This window comes from Tyto alba, unplaced genomic scaffold (genome assembly GCF_018691265.1).
Source record: "Tyto alba isolate M040663 unplaced genomic scaffold, T.alba_DEE_v4.0 Super-Scaffold_1000006, whole genome shotgun sequence".
Taxonomy (NCBI): Eukaryota; Metazoa; Chordata; class Aves; order Strigiformes; family Tytonidae; genus Tyto; species Tyto alba.
Genome location: NW_024881272.1, coordinates 6,169,419 through 6,189,198, shown reverse-complemented (window position 1 = coordinate 6,189,198; position 19,780 = coordinate 6,169,419). Strand labels below are relative to the sequence as shown.

Here is a 19,780-nt window from a genome sequence, read left to right as displayed (position 1 = left end):
GTGGGAGGGGGTTTGGTGCCGCAGCCGATGGGGGTGCTCACCCTCAAGAATTTGGCTGCCCCGTGCCCAAAGGGACCTGTCCTTCCCTCGGGAGGCTGGGTGGGGGCAGGCAGGTGGCAAGCGGGGCTGGAAGGGGCACGGCAGCTTCCCCACATGCCAGCTCCAGGGGCCACCCCAGAAACTGTCACCTTTGTGGGGTGGGGGCAAGGAGACAATAAGCATTGATTATGGTAAGGTTAGTAGCGGTGAGGACCCCCCTCCACCCAGAAGCAGGCTGAGCCATCAACCTAGGCTCCTTTAGCCATCGAAAAGTCTTGATAAAAGATGCCTTGGAAGGAAATTCTCCCTTGTCTTCCTAAAGCCCCTCAAACCACCCAGCACATCTTCAGGCTGCCAGTGGCCTTGAGCCCACCCCCCAAACATGCTCTGGGGGGCTGCCCTGGCAGAGGAGGTATAAACCAGACCCCAGAGATGCTTGATCCATCCTGGTGGTGGCCTGGGTGGCCTCCGGCAGCTCAGAGCAATGTCCTCACAGCCATCAGACCTGCCCTGCACCCCTTCCCCATGGAGGGGGTCGGCGGTCAGCCCCCCACCCTGCCCAGGGATATGTTCATCCCTGTGCTGAGCAAGGTGAAATTTCCCGTGCTCTTCCCAAGGCTGAAATCACCAAGCAAGGACAGGGTAGAGGAGAGTGAGGAAGGCAAAACCAACGAGCCAGGGAGGGTGCAAGTGGGCAAGAACAAGGGGAAGGAGCTGCCGCCTGGCTGGGGGTGAGATGGGAGGGATGGATTATAGGCTGTAATCCATCAAGTGACCTCAGGGCTGGGACCCAGCCACCCCAAAAGCCTCGCATGGTATCTGAGCTGCAGACAAGGACAGGGCTCCAGTCTGTGCAGCTGCCAGGCCTCCCCCTCTCCTGAGCACTAAAGCCTCTGCCTGCAGCGTCAAAGGCACAAACAGAGGATAACAGCGTGGCAAAACCACAGCATCTCCTCTCGTCCCCCTCCCTGGGCACTGAGAGGGCACCACAGCCCTAGGGACCAGCGGGTGCCCCTTGCCCACTCCCTGGGTGCCAATGCGTCTCTCCCCACGCTCACACCAGCCCCAGCCCGCAGCGCAGAGGAGGGCAGAGCAGCACAGAAGTCATCCCTGGATGCCTCTCCCCGCTCCGTGGCTTGGGCACCACAAACATCAAGCCACCCTGCAAAGGAGGACCCACCTACACAGGCACCACAAGCTCGGTACCAGAGCCCAACCTCAAGGTAATGCTCAGCAGGAGCACGCTGCAGAGCAAGCACGCAGCACCCTGCCCTCGGCGTGACGCTGCAGAGGACGCGGGCACAAACCCCACCAGGCGCATCCTCATCCCGGCAGGGCTCCGGGGCGATGCTCCCCCTCGGAGCAGAGGGAAAGCCACGGGCCAGGGGTACCATTTCCAGCACAAACACGGTCAGCGGGCAGCTCCACATGGCAGGCTGCTGCTTTTGCAGTCTCTGTGAGCTCCAAGATGTGTAGCAGGTGTGTAATTCCAGCTCTGCCACCTTTAGGTCTTTCTCCCTCTCTAACAGCCCCTTCTGCCCTCTTTCAAGTCCACTTTCACCACCAACCTCTTCCTAGCATCTCCAGCTTTCTTTGCCTTGTCCCCTGCCTGCTTGCTCACCAGCATTTGACAAACAAGTAGAAATACATCTCTGGAGCAGCCACACACCGCTGCCAGGAGCCATCCCAGAAGCAGAGCAGAAGGGTGCAGAGAAATAAAAAAAAAAAACAAAACATCAGGGTCTAGTAGCCATAACACACAGTTGCATCCTCCTCCCACCCCAGCCAAGGGAAGTCAAAGAGCTAACAAAGACAATGGCCACTTACGCCAAGGCGAAAGCCACCAGCGCTCCCACCACCACGATGAAATCCAGGATATTCCAGAGGTCTCGGAAGTAGGAGCCATCCTGCAGGATCAAGCCCTGATCGATCATCTACCGGGGGGGAAGGGGTGAGAAAAACAGGCAGGGAATGAGCATCTCAGCCATCAGGTAGAAGCATTTGCAGGTGGGATGTGCTGGGGACAGGGACATCACTGGGAAGCAACGGACCTGTCCCTGCACCTCAGGTATATATCAAGAAGCATCATATTTGGGGAGCCTGAAGACTGATAAAAGCGGTGCTGAGCACTCTTGAGCCCCAGCGCTAAGAACCAGGTTTTAAAGTCTCCCTCGTCCAAATTTAGGACCAGAACTGAAAAACTGAGCTATTTCCCACCCACTGCAAGATGCTGCGGGACACAGCATCCCCAGAACAGGCCTTGCGGGCTGCCTCTTACCTTGATAACCATCTCGAAGGTGAAGACACCGGTGAAGACGTAGTCAAAATACCTCAGGACCTGCAGAGAGAGGGGCATGGCCACTCTGCAGCCGCTGCCGAGCAAACGGGCTCACTGGCACCCACCCAGACCCCCTTACCACCCTGCACTGGGGCTCGCCTGGCTCAGGTGCTGACATAGGGAGGATTCGCTCACCCCAACCCCAGCCTGTTCCCTAATTGCTCAGCACAACCATAAACCCAGCCTGCGTAAGCAGGAGAGAACTATTGCCCATGCATGGTGCAAGCAGCTCTGAAATCATGCTGCAAGCTGGAATCACGCTCCCCCATACCAGTCCCTGTGCACATCAGTTTCCCCCCAGTTTAAGCTACTTTACTATCGACAAGGCGCCCTGGTCTGCTCCCCAGGCTCTAAACCCCATGTGTGGGAGGCTGAGAGCAATTTCCAGGATTTATAAAGGAAGGTGATGGGGAAGAGGTCAGTCCCCACGGCACGGTGCAAGTGCTGCCACCGGTTGCTCTGATCCGTGTCCCACATGAGCCCCACCACGGAAGCTAAAATCCTAGCAGGACCTCTGCCTGCGGGATGGGGGGGAGCAGGGGAGGTTTGCAATCACTTTGTTGCGGTCGGAGTTGGTGAGGACGGGATCCTCCGCCGCGAGGGCGATGCTGCTGGCGGCGATCACCAGGAGGATGCACATCTCGAAGTAGCGCAGGTTCACGATGTAGTGGCAAGCCCTCCGCACCCTGCGGGGAGACAGCCCGTGCCCCAGCCTGTGAGCCCCTGGCACACCCCAGGCACGGCCCGCATGCAAAACCCACGCCACACCACCGGCTTCCAGAGCAGAAAGATGGGCAGCAAAGTCTGAGGAGCGAAACAAAGGAGCTCAAGGGTGGTTTGGGCTTGCTGAACCCTTTGCTCGGCTGTCCCAGCCCCCAGGACATCCCACGGCCAAGCCAGGGAGAATCCCTGAGAAATTGGGGTGCTTATTCTTCCAGGCTGCTGGAGCTAGAGCTGGGAAAGATCTCTGGGCAAGAGCTACAGGGGAGCTGAAAACTACAGAAAAATGTAACAAGCTTTGAATAAAAATCGTCGCTAGCAATCAGCAGTCGGGAGAGAAAACTGTGAGTGTGTCTGGCACAGAGGGGGGGAGCGTTGCCAGGGCTTGGGGAACACCATGACTGGTTATCCACGCTGTTTGGGAGATATTCAGCCCCCTTCCCAAGGGGATCCCCTGTTTTCAGTGATATCTAGAGGTCCTCCCCCTTGCAGCCCTCCCCAGCACCAGGCTCCTACAGTCCAAAAAAGGTCTCACGGGTTGGTGGTGCTGAAGATGAACATGGAGCTGTGTGGCACCATCGCTTTGCCCGTCTCGCTTTTCTCCTTCTTCCGCTTCTTCTTCTCCATCTCCTCCTCATCCTCTTTGGTCTCGGCCTCTTTTAAGGGGCTGGCTTCGCCGTCTGTCTTGTTGCTAACTGCAGGAAAGCGAGAGCCTTTGCCCGGCCTTGCACCCAGACAACACCCCGGGATGTCCCTGCCACCTGGGCACACACAACGCCCCCCCGTTTTCTGCTCTGCATCCCTGTGCCGTTACGGAGAGAGGAACCAGAAGGGAAGAAAACACACGAGCTGCCGGGATGAGGCAGACAAAAGGGGTTTTAACAAGGCCAGCTTTCACAGTGCTGTTTAATTAATAACAGCATTTAAAGCTGCTCACCTTGACAGCGAGGATGCTGTTAAGGGGTTTGAGCAGCAGCGAGCTGGGCAGGGGCTGCGGATGTGTTAGGAGAAACAGAGGATGCGAGTGTTTTGCTCGGGTGGAGAGGAAGAGGGAAGGAGGGATCAGGCAAAGGGGCGGGTGGGAAGGAGGTGAGAAAGGGAGAAGCTCCCCCGGGGAACGGTGGCATATGAGCATTGCGTTTGGGCTCCCCTGCAAAACTAGGGTGCTGGAGGAAGATTCTGCAAGGAGCAGCAAGGAAAGTTGAACCACCTAGTTGATGGATGTGGATAGGAAAAGCCGTGCAAGCGGCTTTCCATCCCACCCCAGGGTCCCTGAGGGCCGGGAGAGGGGCTCAGGAAAGAGAGATGGGTCCTCACTCTGTACCACAGTGGAGTCGTGGACATCGATCATGATGGTGGTGCTCTCCGTGGCCTTCTCGGTGTTGGGGGTGATGGATGAGAGGTCGGGCTCGCTCCGGCTGGCAGTGCGGCTGGCCTCCAGCAGCGCTTGCTCGCTGGTGTCCAGGCTGCCGCAGTCCTGCTCCGTCAGGCTGCCCATCTTCCCCCGGGGGGGCTCGGGTCCCGTTTGCGGGGGGGTCCCCTCCTCAGCGGTCCCAACCAGCTCGGCCTCACCGGCAGGGACCCCGTTTGTCCTGCAGGAGGGATGAGGGAGAAAAAGAAGTGCGAGAAGATAAGGGGAGAGGACAAGGAGCTGTGGGAACTGCAAGATGTCCTCCCTGGGTACTAACCTGACGGGTTCCCCACTCGCCTCCGGCTCCCCCTGAATCAGCACCTCCGCTGCGGCCGTGTCCCCGCGCCGGTCCCCATCCTGCGCCCCCTCCGTGGGGCTGGCCTCCTCCAGACCCATCTCCTGGCTGGCCGAGCGGCTCCCCAGGGCGCCAGCCGGCTCCTTCCCCTCCACCCGGGCTCTGCGATGCCGGCTGCGCCGCTGGCTCTGCCTCATCCTGGCCCTATCCTCCATGCCGCCTCCTGCCCCGTCCTGCTCGCCCGGCTCACAGTTCCCGTGGCACGATTTTTGGTGCCACAGCTCCTTGTCTCGCTTGGCCCGGGGTGACGGGCTCCTCCTGTCCTCACCACCGCCGGGGTTGGCTCCCGGGGTCGGCTGCTCGGGTCCCTCGGCCGGCGGCCGCTCGCCCTTGCCACCCTGCTCCTCGGCGCATTTCTCCAGGGCGACGCCGTCCCCCGGTTTCTTCCTGCGGAAGATGCTGGCGTGGGGGTTGATGAGGGGAGGCTCGTCCTTGTTGATGCCCTCCTGGCTGGACATCTGCATGTGCCGGCGCAGCTGGCTGGTGCGCTGCTCCCACACCGACATGTGGTGCCGCCGGCGACGCTCCCGCCTGCAACGGGGGGACAGAGAGGGGGTCGGCATCCTGGCTGCTCCCCTCGGTGAAGCACCCGCCCTGGGTTTAATTTGAGAATCCCCAGGGCTATGGGATGGGCTTCTGCTTCATCCCCAGCCCTCCGGCATCCCTCTGGGGGCTGAGACTGTACTTCTGCTCCTTCAGAAGGCCTCAAGCTGATGGAGGACCAGTCCCAGCAGTCTCATAGCTGCCCTGAAGCTTTCAGGCAGTTTGCTGGCAGCAGCCAGCGCCCGAGATTGCCCTGTCCAGGCGGTGACCACTTTCCTCTTGCATGATCGCCTGGGGACACCTTCTTAAATATGGGCAATGCCCTCTCACTGCAGCCGGGGATCCCTCCTTGCGCTGGGGATGGCTTTGCATCACCCGCTCCTCGGAGCCAGGCTCCTTTTCGGAGCGGGGGACTGACACGAGAGCCAGCTTGTCGGCAAGGGTGGCAGTCCTGATGGGATGGGGACAGTGAGTAAGAGGGGAAAAGATGCCAGCCAGGTGCAAGACCGGCCTTTCTCAGTGAGAGATGGCCCTTCTGAGACATTTGCAGCGGAGAACACCACGGGGTGCAGGAAGCCCCCTCTGTCCCTGTGCTCAGCTAGGCTCAGCCAGGACAGCCCCCCACCCCACACATCCCGGGTAGGAAGCCTGCCCCAAGGCCTGGGGAGCAGCGTTTTCAGCTGTCTGCAGGGGAGGGAGCTGTACTGGGGCTCCACGTTCCTACAGCTGTGCTCTAGGGAGGGCTGGCCTACGCCGTGAAACATCTGCAGAGCCGTAAACACGCACACAAACACCCCGGAGAAGACAGACGTGCCCTTCCCAACACACCTAGGCACACGGAAAGAACCCACGAGTACGTACACTGCTCACCCACGGGTAGCGGCACACACCGACACACACAGAACTGCACGGCACACGCACGAGGAGGTTGGGCACACACAAAAACCACGAGTGCACGCACGCGTGCCCACAAACAGGGGTGCGGAGGGGCACACTGAATACAGGCACACACACGCGTGACACCCCCCCCCCCCCCACGCCCGCCGAGGAGGCCGGAGGGGAGCGGTGTGCGCCCCGGCCCCACGGACGCACAGAAAGCACAGGAGCCACAGACGACACGCGCCCCCGCGGCCCACATACAGGTGGCTGCTGCGTGGCTCCCACATCGACATGTGGTGTCTCCTTCGCCTGTCTCTTCTGGGGAGGAAAAACAAACGGGTTCAATCCCCCCTTCACCCTTCCTTCGACTCGTGTGGGCAGCGCAGAGAGGTGTCCCCCCACCCCGGGCAGCCGGCATCTCTTTGCCTCTTGGCCACCGGCTGCTGGGATGCCGGAGGGGCAGCAGCCAGCAATGAATCCCCTGCTCCTTGCACACCAGCAACGAGCTGCCTGCAGGGCTGTCCATGCTCACACTCGCACGCTGCAATCCATTTTGGGGGGGGGGGCTACGGAGCCTTCCCCGCCCCGGCCAGCTGTGCAGCAGCAGCACGGGGAAAGTGGTGCAGGCTACAGCCCCTCAAAAGCCCCGGTACATCCCTGGATATTTAACAGATCTTTCAAACCGCTCCGAATTGCCTTCTCCCCAGCAACATGTGGCAATTTGAAAGAGGAAGCGATGCGTCAGTCCAGCCCCGAGCTGCTCGGAGCCGTCGCCATGGGTTGATGCTGCCCTGAGACTGCAGAGGGGAACATGAAACTCCCCAGCAAAAGCAAGGCACAAGCGCAGGGCTGAGGTGCCCCTGTCACCTGAGCAGCCCCAACACAGAGGAGCTCAACGGGGCTGTCAGCGCCTTTCACCCCCACCGACCTCAGGCAGCTGGGAAGATTCAAGGTTTTATCCTTTGCATCGGCACAGAAAAGATCCAGATACGCACAGCTCCAAGCAAACAGCCGCGAGCATATGCAAACACACACGCAGTAATTTACAGGTTTTGCTTTTTGCTAATGCCACGTGTGTGTGTGTGTGTGTGTGTGTACGTGAGGCATGCAAGCAAATACACTCCGACCACAGGGGATCAAAGACAGGGTGCGTCTCGCCCCCGTCAGTGCAATGATACCCCTCCCCGGTCCCCGGGGGAGTCACGCTGGCGATTGCCTCCTTACGGCCACATCCACGGGAACGGCCCGGTGCCACGCTCAAGGCAGAGAGCGAGCTGCAGGCGCCCGCCGCCGTCCCCGCAGCAAGTGGCCGAGCCTTCAAACGCATCCACGCACCACGTTAGGCATCAACACATGACAGCATCCGCATGCGTCCATCTGGCCACCCACTCGTCAAGCAGCCCCGAGCCATCTGCACCACCGGCGCCCATGTACAAATACAATACTCCGATCGGCACCGCAGCCGCCCACGCCAGCCTGGCCACGTGGGAGCACTCATCCCCGAGCACCACCGGACCCCTCTGCAGGCAGGAACGCGTGTACCAAACCTGCCTGCGCCGGGTACCCACATAGAAATGAAGCCATCTGTGTCTGCGCGCACCCAAACGCGGAGACCGGCTCAGCTCCACCGCGCTGAGTTTCCCACAGCCCTCGGGTACCGGCTCGGAACCCTGCTGTGAGGTCCCCACCGTCCCTCCCCAGCTGCTGGCGTCGGTCCAGCACCACCAAAAGCGCATCGGACCCGATGCTGGAGGATGGTCGCCCCCATGGCATCGCACTCCCTTCCCTGCCCCTGACACTACCCCTCCTGATGAGGGGGAGGAGCTGGGAAAAAAAAAAAAAAAAGATCTGAGAATATCAATACCTCCCATCTTAATGCCACTAGAACAACAACAAAAGGTTAGAGATATCTGTTTTCTTAACCAGCTATATCTGACAGTGGATAGAAAACTAGCAGGGATGTGCAACACGGGCAAATCCTTCAGTGCCCTAATACAATCCACTTCCCCTCCTTCCATTCTCCAGCTTCTTCTGCAGCCTAAATCCCTCTACTTCTTCCCTTTATCCAACATGTTCCCACTAGTAGCCAGCGACGGTCACGAAACACAGGCTCTGCCATCTCTCCTGTAACCTCTCCTCCCAGTACCTGGCCAGGCCCAGATGAACATCCCATCACCCCCAAGCCAGGGCGGTATCTGCAGCTGCTGGGAGACCAGGCAGGGCTTACAAGTACCCCCAGCTCCTGCTGTCCCTAAACGGACCATCACATCCCACTGCTGCCAAGCCAGGGAGGGGGGCTGTTCCCAACGCTGCCTCCGACCCCCCCCCACCCCCAAAATCAGGGCTCGCCTGAAGACAGTGGTTTGTCTCGGCAAATCTGCAAGAGATTCTGCCATGTATGAGCTTGGCTGGGTTTCAAAGCATAACGAAACCTAAAATTCCCTGGGAAGGGATTCTATAAAAAAAGAAAAAAAAAAAAAAAAAAAAAAAAAAAATCCTTTCAGCCGTACTGAAATGTACTGTTTTGGGAAACAAATCAAAACGCCTCGTTCCAATGTTGACTTTGAAAGTTTTATGTGATTTAGACCATATGACACTGCAAAATAAAGGGAAAAAAGGCGTCTAGAAAGGAAAAAACAGAATTTTCTTGTGCTGAAATGCAGAGACAAGGCTCCTTAACACCATGCCAGGGGTTTATGTGGTTTGGGGCTTTCTTTTCTTGCCCAAATCAAATTTCTGTACAATCAAACGTGGTTTTGCAAACCTGTTCCATCTCTCATAACTGCATTCGCTACCAGGGAAGGAGCCCGGGGGAGATTTGTGACACCACTGCTCCCTTCTCCTCTAGCCCTGGCTGAAATCCCACAGCTCTGCCTCGAAGAAGCGCTCCCCGGGAACAAATATCACCCCTCCTCAAGAAAAAACTGAGATACCTGCCTCCTGCCCAGCCTCTTTCCTCACCCCTAGCAGCAGCCCTGAGAGTTTGAGCTGTACCTTTGGGGCAGAAAGCCTCTTTTAGCATATTTCTGCCATGCCCAAGCACTGAGGCTGCTGCTTGAGGCAGGGGTGGGCAACCCCAGGTCCTGCGGGGTGACCTGGCCCCCTCTCTGGCACCTCCCCAAAGGCACTGTTGCTCATGGGGAGCACGTTCCTAGATCTCCACCCATCCTCAGGAAAACACCCAGAGAGGGAATCACCCCATGCGGGGACCCCTTTTTTCTTGCAGCAGCCCCCAAAACCAGCCGTGCCAGGCTCCGCTTCAGCTCTCCACCCTGCTGAGAAGCCCAGCTGAGCTTGGGGGGGAGCACCGGGGCAGCGGTACCGGGAGGTCACTCACTCGATAGCAGGCATGTTTGGGGCAGACATGGGGCTGACTTCTTTGGCTTTCTGAAGGGCGTGCTTCTGGTTAAAGGCCTCCTCTTCTTCCTGCTCATCCTGCGGAGGAAAGAGGGGAGCTGCTCAGTGGGGTGCTGGGGTTTCAAGGGAAGGTGCAGCCATCGGAGGTGGCAAGGGATGCATGGGGCTACCTTAGATGCCAAGGCATGTGGGAGGAAGGGGGACCTGTATTTCCAGAGACAGCCTTTATTTTCCTTCTGCTATGGGGATGCGACTTCCCCACTACGCCAGCTCTTACTGAAGGCGTCAGCGCTACTTAAATAAGTGAACCCAGCCCACTCCAGGCAAAAGCCAGGCTGCGCACACTAGAACAGCCCCAGACAGCATAAACCAGCTCAGCCCTCTCTTCTTCACAACCACAGGGGCGAGACAGGCATCCCCCCAGTGGTGTGGGAGGCAAGGCATCCATGAATGACCCCGGCAGAGACCGTATTGCTTTAATGAGTACGGTTGTGTCTCCGGAGCAAAAAAATGTCATTAGGAGTCATTAGCGTGCATTCAGCCTTTTCAAAAACCCAGCGCTCCCTTAATTGGTGCTGGTGGTACGCCGCAGGGCTCTCCCACCCCTCTCACCCCAGCGACAGCCCGCAGCCTCTGGAAGTGCCACCTGCACCCGCCACGGAAGTAGAGGGACCCCCGCACGCACCCCTCAGGCCAACGAGCACCATGTCCCATTTTGTTTGCTGCTAGCAGGTCAGATTTACACCAGCATGGAAGCCTCTCTGTAAACCCCAAGGAGATGAGTAATAGGCACGGGCTCTGCAAAAAAAACGAGCACCACGGGATCGCTGGTCCCCTCCAAAGAGCAGCAACGACCCTTGTAGCTCTCGCCTACTTACCATTATCCAGATGGTGCCCCAACATTTTAGCATTCCCAAAATATTTCCCAGCATGGTCTTAAAAACAAACTAAGCCCAATAACCTTCTCAAACGCCATCCTAAACTGCATCCTAAATTACGTCCACTGCCCTGTAGGCAGGTGGGGAATAAATACTGACACCACAAGAAAAGCGCTTCCCACTCTGCATCTCCAGAGTGCTCGGGCAAATAACCGTCCCCGCACCAGACCCCATCAGACAGATGAGGGTTATCTCAATCTGACTGGAGGAAAATGAATCTGGGGAGGCTTAAACAGAGAAATGCTTAAGCCACACCTGATGGGAAGTGTGGCTGTTCCTGGAGAGACATGACACTGACAGGTTTAAGCACTTTCCTGAATCGAAGTCTGACCAGCTTTGCCCGGCAATATGGGTTTGCGTTTCAGGGGAACACCTTGCGTACCCTCCTGGAAGAAGAGCCCCCGCTTCCAATTTGACCTGACCTCTTTTTCAAGTCAGACTGAGTGAAGGGATGAGATGGCCACAGCTCTGGAGTGAGGACAGTCGCAGGCAGTGCTCCCAGTGCCCTTCCTCCTGGCCTCATCCTTCACTACCTGCACACCAGCAAGAGAAGAAAGAGAAGCAACCGAGACATACCTTGGTGAGCTCCTGAGCATTGGCCAGGTTGTCCACCGCAATGGCCAAGAACACGTTCAGCAGAGTATCTGCGAGCAGCTAAGGATGCACAAGGCATGTGTTAAGGACATGGGTGTCCGCAGCCACCAAGGGAGGGTGGCCCTGACGACTCCTCAACAGCTCAGTGAGGAGCAGCCAAAGGGACAAACTCCTCACCCATCCCATATATACAACCTTCAACACATCTCCAGACAGCTCCTTCACTGAGTTTGGTTGAGAACATGTGACTGGGTCTCCCTCAACTGGGAGAGGAGGAAGGAGCAATGCGGGGGGAGGGGGATGCCCCCAAAGAGGGTGATGAGACGGGGTTGTCTCCACTAAAAGCACAGCAGCCAGGTGGATACAGTTTCCAAACAAGGTGAGGACGATGAAATAGATGGAGGACCACATGCCTGAGCGAACGCCTCCCTGGGAGCGGATGCCGTTGTACATCACCTCGTTCCAGTCCTCACCTGTCAGGATCTGCAGGAAAGCAAGCCAGCAGCCCTGTTACCCACACCTTCCCGTCATCTGGACAGCCCTCCTCGCTTTATCCCACCAACGTGCAGGAGCCAAGTACAGAGACCCTGTGCAATGGATAACCCAGCTCTACATCTGCAGCACTTGAGGCAGAAGATGTTGGACACCACTGAGGTTTTAGGTCTCCTCAGACGAGTTTTGAAACTCTTCTACCTTGAGTAACGGAGTTGGAAGAGTTTCCATCTCTTCCCATATGCTTTGTTAGATGGGAGGAGAAGGAGGAAGCAAGTTATCTCCTAACAGCTGACGGAGGGGAACTCCTTTGGTTTAAAAAGCCCTTTCCAGACAGGGGAGAGTGAGCAGAGTCCCAAGTCCCTTTGGTTGTGTCCCCTTGCAGCCCAGCTCCTACCTGGAACACCGTCATGATGGCCGCGGGGAAAGTGTCGAAGTTGGCCGATGGCGTCCCATCAATGAAGTTAAACCTGGATGTGGAATGAGGAGGATGTAAATGGGCTGGAGTATTGAGGTCATCACACCCCTGACTGCTGTGCTATCAGCACTCTTGTGCTTAGCAGGGCCTTTCTCCACTTTAAGGAAGGTCTCCTGAGCATTTGGTGCCAGAACCCAAAAGGTGTCCTGGCCAGGAGGACCCACACATCCCAGAGGCACCTGCCCAAGTGGGGACTTCTGTATGGGAGAGGTACCACTGTTAGCAGCAGGCTGAAGGGCGAGGCTACAGTCTTCCTAAACACCCAGAAGGGCTTTAACACCAAGAAATTCCCTTTTCTCCAGACTTAAAACAACCTACCTGCCTCCAAACAGCTGCATTCCCAGCAGGGCAAAGACTACGATGAAGAGGAAGAGGAGGAAGAGCAGGCTGATAATGGACTTCATGGAGCTCATCAGTGAGACCACCAAATTCCTCAGGGATGCCCAGTACCTAGAAAGCAGAGACAGTGCTGGAGCACTCACAGTGATGCTAACAGGACAGCAGGAGTGACTGGATCTGGGCTGCAGCCACAGCCCGAGAGGAAGGGTGACAGGCACGGACGGTTGGTACATACTTGGTTATTTTAAATATTCGCAGGAGACGAAGGGCTCGTAGGACACTGATCCCAAAAGAGGTTCCTGGCCTGAAGATAGCCCAAACGACTTCAAAGATGCTTCCCACCGTGACCTGAGAAGCAGACACGGCCATCAGCCAAAAAGAGGTTCAGGATGGGCCGTTGCAGGAAACCTTCATGTGCCTGAAGATGAGGCACCCACCACCCTGCCCAAGACCCGGCATCTCGGTCTGGTACGGGTAGGCTGTCCTGGCAGAAAGTGATCCCCTGTGCACAGTGAGGGCCATCCCATTCTTCTTCCCCTTGCTGCCTTGTGCTGCAGATGCCTGCCAAACACCTCCCCCACTCCCCACCCCAGCATCTCTGGGGCCGCTTACCCCACAGTCGAAGCAGTTGAAGGAAGAATGGAAGTAAAGGCGCGGCCCCATCCCGTACATCTTTAAGGACATCTCCAGGAGGAAGAGGCCAAGAAACAGGAACTCTGCATAGTCTGAAAGAGAAAACCCAGACGTGCTACCCTCAGGGCGCTGAGCTGTGAGGAGCATCCTGCATGCATCCACCTGTAGCCCACATAGCCCATCACAGAGATGGGACAAGTTGAGGGCCACAGTGTTTCCCACAGCTCTCTCAGGCCAAGGTATGGGATGAGGGAAGCTTGTCTGCAAGGACCTAAATTGTACATAACAGAGAACCAACCCCACAAGTTACTCTTTCAAGGTAGGTGTACCGGTGACCCAGAGATTTGAGAAGACCAGAGATGGCCAGCATGGAGCAGAGCCGCTCTTTAGCATTATACGACAATGGTTGAGGTGTCTGCAAAGATGTTAAACACACAACACTGTAGGGGAATATTAGCAACCTGGATTCAAACCATTGCACGGCTGGAATGTGGCCAGGGTAACCGAGACGAACAGCCAAGACCCTGTGAAAAGCTTCTCCAGCTATTTCATGATCATTAGCAGGCAAGAATATGGCTCTTCACCTTGTCCAAAAGATGCTTCTCACCATGACCAGCTGCCATACCACACCACGGCGTGCTGGGATCCCAGCAGGCCTGAGCATGCTAATGTGGATTTGGGCATGCCCGGTGCTTGACGGGGACATTTCCAAGGTGACTAAGAACAACACGTCTGAGAAAGCAGCACCATCCTTACTGCAGCAGCTCAGGAGTAACACACGGCTGCCATGGGGTTGACCATCCTGCTCTGTAGCCAGCACCACACTAGAATAGACAAGGGTGTACTGCCTCCAAGACCTGACCTTGTACCATGGCCCATGATGGGCTGAGGGATGCTCCAGTAACTGGTTTGAAGCTTGGGATCTCCAAGCCATGCTCGGCACCGAAACTTTAACCAGGGGGTTCTCTCATGACCAGCCCCATCCCTGTAAACTCATGCCTCTCCAGCAGTTGCTTGTGGTCACGCAAAGATGGATCTCCAGCAAGCTTTCCATCACTACTGTTCACAATTTTAGGACAAACCCAACTAAGACCTGCAGTCTATTTCTCTCTCGACAAACACATCAGACCTGAAGGGCATGAGGCCACTAAAACTTCTCCACATTTGCTCACAGGGCTGAGACAGGCATCAGTGGCCATGAGGACAAGGGCAAAGCTGAACGAAATGGCTGTACAAAGTCCATTGTTTTCAACAGAGAACATAGTTCAGGTTATTCCCCATAAGCCCCATACCAGCATGACTCTGGTGGGATTCATCCCCACATGCTCTGGGGCAAGGAGCAAGGGTGTGCTGCAACCTCCAGCCATTGGAGACAAGGAGGTGGCAGGAGGTTTTGCCTGCCCACACAGTGCTCTCAACACCTACACAAAGCCCAGGAACTCACAGAGGAAGTGGGTGAGCCAGGCTGGCTGGTTGTGATGGACGATGGCCACGCAGGCAGTGTTGAGAGCCACCAGGCTCAAGACAATCCAGTAGAAGACCTGGGATTTTACCATGTGGCGAACGGAGATGCGCAGGAGTCGCTCCTTGTGCCGTAAGTAGGAGGCACCATCCACCCTGGCGCCTTTGAGGCCAGAGTGACTCAAGGGATTACCTAAGGGAAAAGAGGAGGGAGAAGGAGTTGGGTGCTCCAGTCAAGGTGAGAGAAGGAGTTGGGTGCTCCAGCCTTCCCTGCAACATGAGACAGGACAGATGGCTCACAGACCCTGCTCTTAGGGGACACGATTTATCCAGACAGTTTTTATGTAGCATGGGGAGCAGCAGGTTGCCAAACTCTCAGAGATGGCTGATCTGTGACAGTCTCCATGTGACGGATGCGACCCTGGCAACTCAATAAGCTGGGCAGAGGTTTGGTGGAAGCAAGCTCCAAACTGCACTGACCCAAGGTTGGATGAAGAGGTCTTCTCTGCGCCAGCCTCCGCTCGCCCACGGAGGAGATATCAACACAGTGCTCGTCACTTGAGTCACGGTTCATGGCATCTGTCCGGTTCCTTTTGATGGTGGCTCGCCGGAGCACTGGGAAGGGAAGAGGAATGGGTGTAGGAGCCACGGTGGCCCAACTCTGACAGGTGCCAGCTCGTTGGACCAGGACCTGGTGATCGATACTTAGCTAACTCAGGTGTGGTAACAGGACAGAGATACCCAGGTGACCCTTGTCCAGAGCTCTCTCTTGTGTGGGACCAGACAACTCCTGGCCTCCACGTTCTCTCAGGGGTTATGCTGACAGTCCACCTCCCTACACCCCTCTCTTGGGCTGCAGACCCCACCAGGGCACCCCGTCACAGCTGGAGGGTTTCATACATGCAGGCAGAAGGAAGGGCAGGCAGATTTTTAGGCAGGACATTGCTTGTCTTACCTTCTAAGGCTGAGGTCCCAGCATTTTTGTTCTCTTCAGCCAGCATGACTTCCTCTACGTAAAACACACAGTTCAGCATCAGGAGACAAGACACCGTTGGCTGAACACATCAGGCCTCACTGCCTTGCACCTAAGCACTTTGCCCAGCCTGGAGGTGGCTGCTCTAGGTTGCAAACTCTTGTCAAGTATTGGTTAAGTGTCCAAAAGCAAATTCTGGAGGGTGGCAAGTGGCAGCTACCACACATGGCATCAGAAAGAAAATTACTTATAATCAACCCTTCTTCCTCCACTGTAATTAATCCCACTAAAGAAGCTGAACATTGTAGACAGATACAGGACTCAACAAGCCAACCCAAGACCAAAGCTGAGGTCTGGGACTCTGGGCTCATTTCAAGATGCCTCTCCTTTTCCAAGTCCGAATGCTAGATGAAAGTGTAAATCTTCCCTTCCCAGAGCTGAGTGCACTAACCTGATCCCCACAAGGGGCAAGCAAGGACATGGGCTGTGGCAGTTTTGGGACCAGCACCCCCAGGCTGTTGTGCCTGGCTGGTTGTCAGTAGGAAGCCTGGAAACCTCCACCAACCCCAGCCCTTGCCCAGGTCCAGGAGCCCTGAGGTGGGAACTGGTGAGTGCCCCCCCTCCAGACTGCTCCAGGAGCAGGTTTAGCTGGAACACCACTGTCACCATTCACTGCTCTGCTTTCCCACTGCCCACTGCTGCAGGGGACTCCAGCAAATGTCAAGAGGAGGGAAACCATCGCAGAGCAAAGCTCACAGGCGTGATGCTCACAGCCCCCCCTGGAGATGTAATATGCCTCATGGTCAAAACATGACAGTTTCATGCCACAGAATGTGAGGTTTCATCAGCTGTTGGCTCTGTCCTTGCTTACAGCCTGGCCGGACCATCACACCATCTGGGGCTGAGCTCACCCATGCACCCAATGCCACCACGTGAGCACCTGTGCACCTTCGGGGTTGCACTGGGTGATGCTCAGGGTTCCCTTCCCATCCCCACCACTCTGCGGTGCCCACCATCCCGCCGGGACCCCCCCGGCTCGCCAGCCTTTACCTGCTTTATCTATCCAGGCCCTGTAGCCATTGAGCTCCCGTTCGATCTGCTGCTGGCGCCGCAGCTTCATGAAGGCTCGGCGGTTCTCCACTCGCTCACGTTCTTTGGCAAACTCCCTGGGGAAGGGCAAAGGGGGGCTGGTGAGAGCACGGCCAGGGTCAGCGGGGTGCACGGGGGGCTGGGAGGGAAGACAGGGACCAAGGGCGAGCAGGAGCCAAGGGGTGCTGGCGCACGCTTGGGAGATGCACAGCCATCCTCAGCCAAAGTATGGCCAGGGGACGGGTGAAAGATCAGAGAGGAGGAGAGGCTTCTTTGCAGGAGGAAAGGCATGGATGTACGGGAGCAAACCCCCTGCTTAGTCACTCAGCTCCACATGCCCCGGCCGGGAGTTGCTGCCGTGCGGGGAGGATGCTCCCAGTTCCGCCCAACTCCAGAACCAGCACAGCTTCTGCGTGTCCCTTCAGGGAATAAAAACCGGGCACTGTGGAGAGGCAGCAAGGGGATGGGGGAGGATAGATCCTGTTGACTTGAGACACCTGTGTTGTCCTTCTCTGGACTTGAGTGTCTCACACGAACTGTCCAGGTGTGATGACCAGTCCAGAGAAAGACAACAGCTTGGCGCAGCTCTGCAGAGGGCAGGAGGGCAGGCAGCTCTACGCAGGCAAGGGCATGTCAAACGCTGAGCAACGCCGGCCAGAGCCGGCCATGCCCACTGCTCATACAGCTTCTAACACACACGGTGCACAGAAGATGTACTAGCATCCACGTGCATCCCTAAGCACACACATAAACACACACCTCAGTATATAAGAAATATGATTTCACCTGTAGCCTAGTCCAGAGCTGTGCAAAGACACCCGTATGCAGCTAGGGCTATAGACACCTTCTCACATGCAGTTAAAACACAAGACCACGTTGGTAAGCACAGTCTGCTTTCTGGTTTACACGCACCTGTGACTGTACACAGAAGACCCATGCAGGTTTTTCACCCACTCTGTATGAAGAAGCATCCGAAGCCCTAAGCATGTATGCCCAGGCCATCACACGCAACCAGAAAAATGAAAATATTTGGAAGGAAACGCAAGGAAGGAAGGGTGTGCTGGGGGGGATGTCTGGTGTGAGGGATGCTCCCTATGCATAAATGTGATCATCAGTAGAGGTATGACATGCGGATCAAGATGCCCCAGGTACATGGTGTGTGCAAGCACAGGCTGTGGGACCTCCTAGAAGCAGGTGCAGCTGTGTTGTCTTACATGTAACCCACGGCATGGGTGGCAGGTTGCCTACATTGCCACTCCTTCCTTGCAACAACGTCAGGGGGGTGCAATCTACCTGGCTGCAGGTCCCCATCCCGTCCCCGAGCCCCGGTGGCCGCAGAGCCCCAGCTGCCTGCAGGAACCCAGCCCGTGCCCTCAGCCCAAACCTGGTCCCAGTTTGCTCCAAAGGAAGCATGACTGAAAAGAACAAATGTCACCGTTCGCTCTGCAAGATGAATGTCTCTCTCCCCTGAGACTAGCAGCGATCTCCAGCCTCAGGGAAAAAAAAAAAAAAAAAAAAGAAAAAGTAATATTCAAAAGAACTGAAAGAATTGGTCTGTCTGCTGCAGAGAGAGTTCAAGTGCATTACCCAAGCTGAGCTATTACGCCCTTAATGCTGTGTGGGCTTTTGCGCGCGTGTGCGTGTGTGTTTGTGTGAAAAGCCCTGAATGTTCCCTGCATCTCTTGTTTAAGATCCCCAGACAATTCAAGCATTTTTAATTCCACCCCAGGAAGGTGAAGTTTCCTGCCGCTCTGGCATTAAGCATTAAATGACTTTCCCTCTCCATTGCTGGCTTTCAGACTGAAATGAGACTTTCTTCCTAGGGCAGGGGAAGGGGGAGAGAACAAAAGGCAAGGAAGAGAAAAGCAGCCTAAGTGGAGGGAAGGAGGGTGGGAGGAGACGGGGGAGAAGGAAGGACCTCCCACAGCCAACGGCAAAATACACTCACAGTTTTGGGCATGTCATGCAAAAACCCTCTTTGCCTTAGCTGGAAGAAAGACAGGTCCATTTTGGCTGTGCGATCATCCCTCAGCAGCCTTTTTTAGTGAATTTGGGATATCAAGAAATGAGAAGAGGCCATTTGCAGCCAGAGTTAGGAGGAAAGTTGCCTCTCTCTCTGCTTTGGTCCACTGGTTCTCCTGTGTGATGAACCTCTGTCCCACAGTCTATAACCCCCCTGCCAGCCAGTTCCTTAGCAGAAGTTTTCCCAGCAGGACTCCGCAGATATATTCTGTGACCAGGAGCACCTGGAAAGCTCCCCCTGTTTCACACCCGCTGGGAATCTGGCCCCTCTCTGCCACCGCCTGCCTGCCTCTCCCTCTGTCTTCCAGCTCCTCCACTCCTGAGGTCAGTGTCTCATTTTGCAGCAAGGCGCGAGAAGCCATCACCATGTGTCCACGATGAAACCCAGCCAGAAGGACCAGCTGAGCCTCAAACCATCTTTTCCTGGAGGAGGAAATGGGAGCATCTTTTCCAGTGCCCCCTTCCTTGAGCACCGTTTTCCCCTACCCAACCATTTGCTCACAGAACCCTAATTTGCAAGAAGCTGCTGCCACACGCATCCAGGGACAAAGTCCGTGCAGCTGCGGCGGCGTCTCTGAGGGAGACATTTCCCACACGCTTGATCCCTAATGGAGCTTAATTGCTTTTGTCCATTAGAAGGAGGAAGGGGTGGCAGAAAGGGGAGGGGGAAAAAAAAAAAAAAAAAAAAAAAGTTAAGCTCAACTTAATGAATTATTACATTTCAGAGACACACGTTACCGAGCAGGGCAGCAGCGGGGGCTGGTGACATCTGAGAGTGGGTAGGCGATGCTGACAGATCAAGGATTGCTCAGAGCCAATTTGCAGCAGCGGGTAGAGATAATACTGTATGTGAGTGAGAACAAGGCCAGCGATGGTGACTGACAGCCGCTTGGGAAGGCTCCAAGGCACAGGCAGGGCGGCATCGCATCGCCAAGAGAGCCGGGTGCCTGCCTCCCGTCGAAGGGCTTTGCTCCCCAGCGGGTTTGGGTTACATCGCCAGGGCTGGCCCAGTTTTGCCTTGCAAGGAGCCCCATGAAGGCTGCGAGGGGGCTCAGAGGAATTCAGCAGATAGCACCCCAGCAACGTCTCTGCTTGTCCACCCGGGTCTCTCGACTCCGA

The 19,780-nt window shown here is 56.3% G+C and overlaps 1 protein-coding gene across 20 annotated transcripts in view; it reads right to left on the bottom strand.

The window, feature by feature from the left end:
• The window catches only part of CACNA1E (calcium voltage-gated channel subunit alpha1 E), a 139,966-nt gene that overhangs the window by 29,810 nt on the left and 90,376 nt on the right, over nt 1-19,780 (bottom strand). For 17 of the 20 annotated variants that reach the window (XM_042806126.1, XM_042806173.1, XM_042806140.1 and 14 more), the window contains 18 exons: nt 16,601-16,716; nt 15,533-15,586; nt 15,058-15,192; nt 14,561-14,770; nt 13,096-13,208; nt 12,719-12,831; nt 12,463-12,594; nt 12,064-12,136; nt 11,540-11,657; nt 11,157-11,224; nt 9,623-9,720; nt 6,547-6,603; nt 4,786-5,394; nt 4,415-4,689; nt 3,633-3,792; nt 2,934-3,063; nt 2,318-2,377; nt 1,867-1,973 (listed from right to left, as the gene is read on the bottom strand). In XM_042806126.1, the coding sequence (XP_042662060.1) occupies nt 1,867-1,973; nt 2,318-2,377; nt 2,934-3,063; nt 3,633-3,792; nt 4,415-4,689; nt 4,786-5,394; nt 6,547-6,603; nt 9,623-9,720; nt 11,157-11,224; nt 11,540-11,657; nt 12,064-12,136; nt 12,463-12,594; nt 12,719-12,831; nt 13,096-13,208; nt 14,561-14,770; nt 15,058-15,192; nt 15,533-15,586; nt 16,601-16,716 (2,628 nt within the window). The remainder of the gene's footprint in view (nt 1-1,866; nt 1,974-2,317; nt 2,378-2,933; nt 3,064-3,632; nt 3,793-4,414; nt 4,690-4,785; nt 5,395-6,546; nt 6,604-9,622; nt 9,721-11,156; nt 11,225-11,539; nt 11,658-12,063; nt 12,137-12,462; nt 12,595-12,718; nt 12,832-13,095; nt 13,209-14,560; nt 14,771-15,057; nt 15,193-15,532; nt 15,587-16,600; nt 16,717-19,780) is intronic. The other 3 variants (XM_042806142.1, XM_042806240.1, XM_042806236.1) reach the window with 1 other exon arrangement.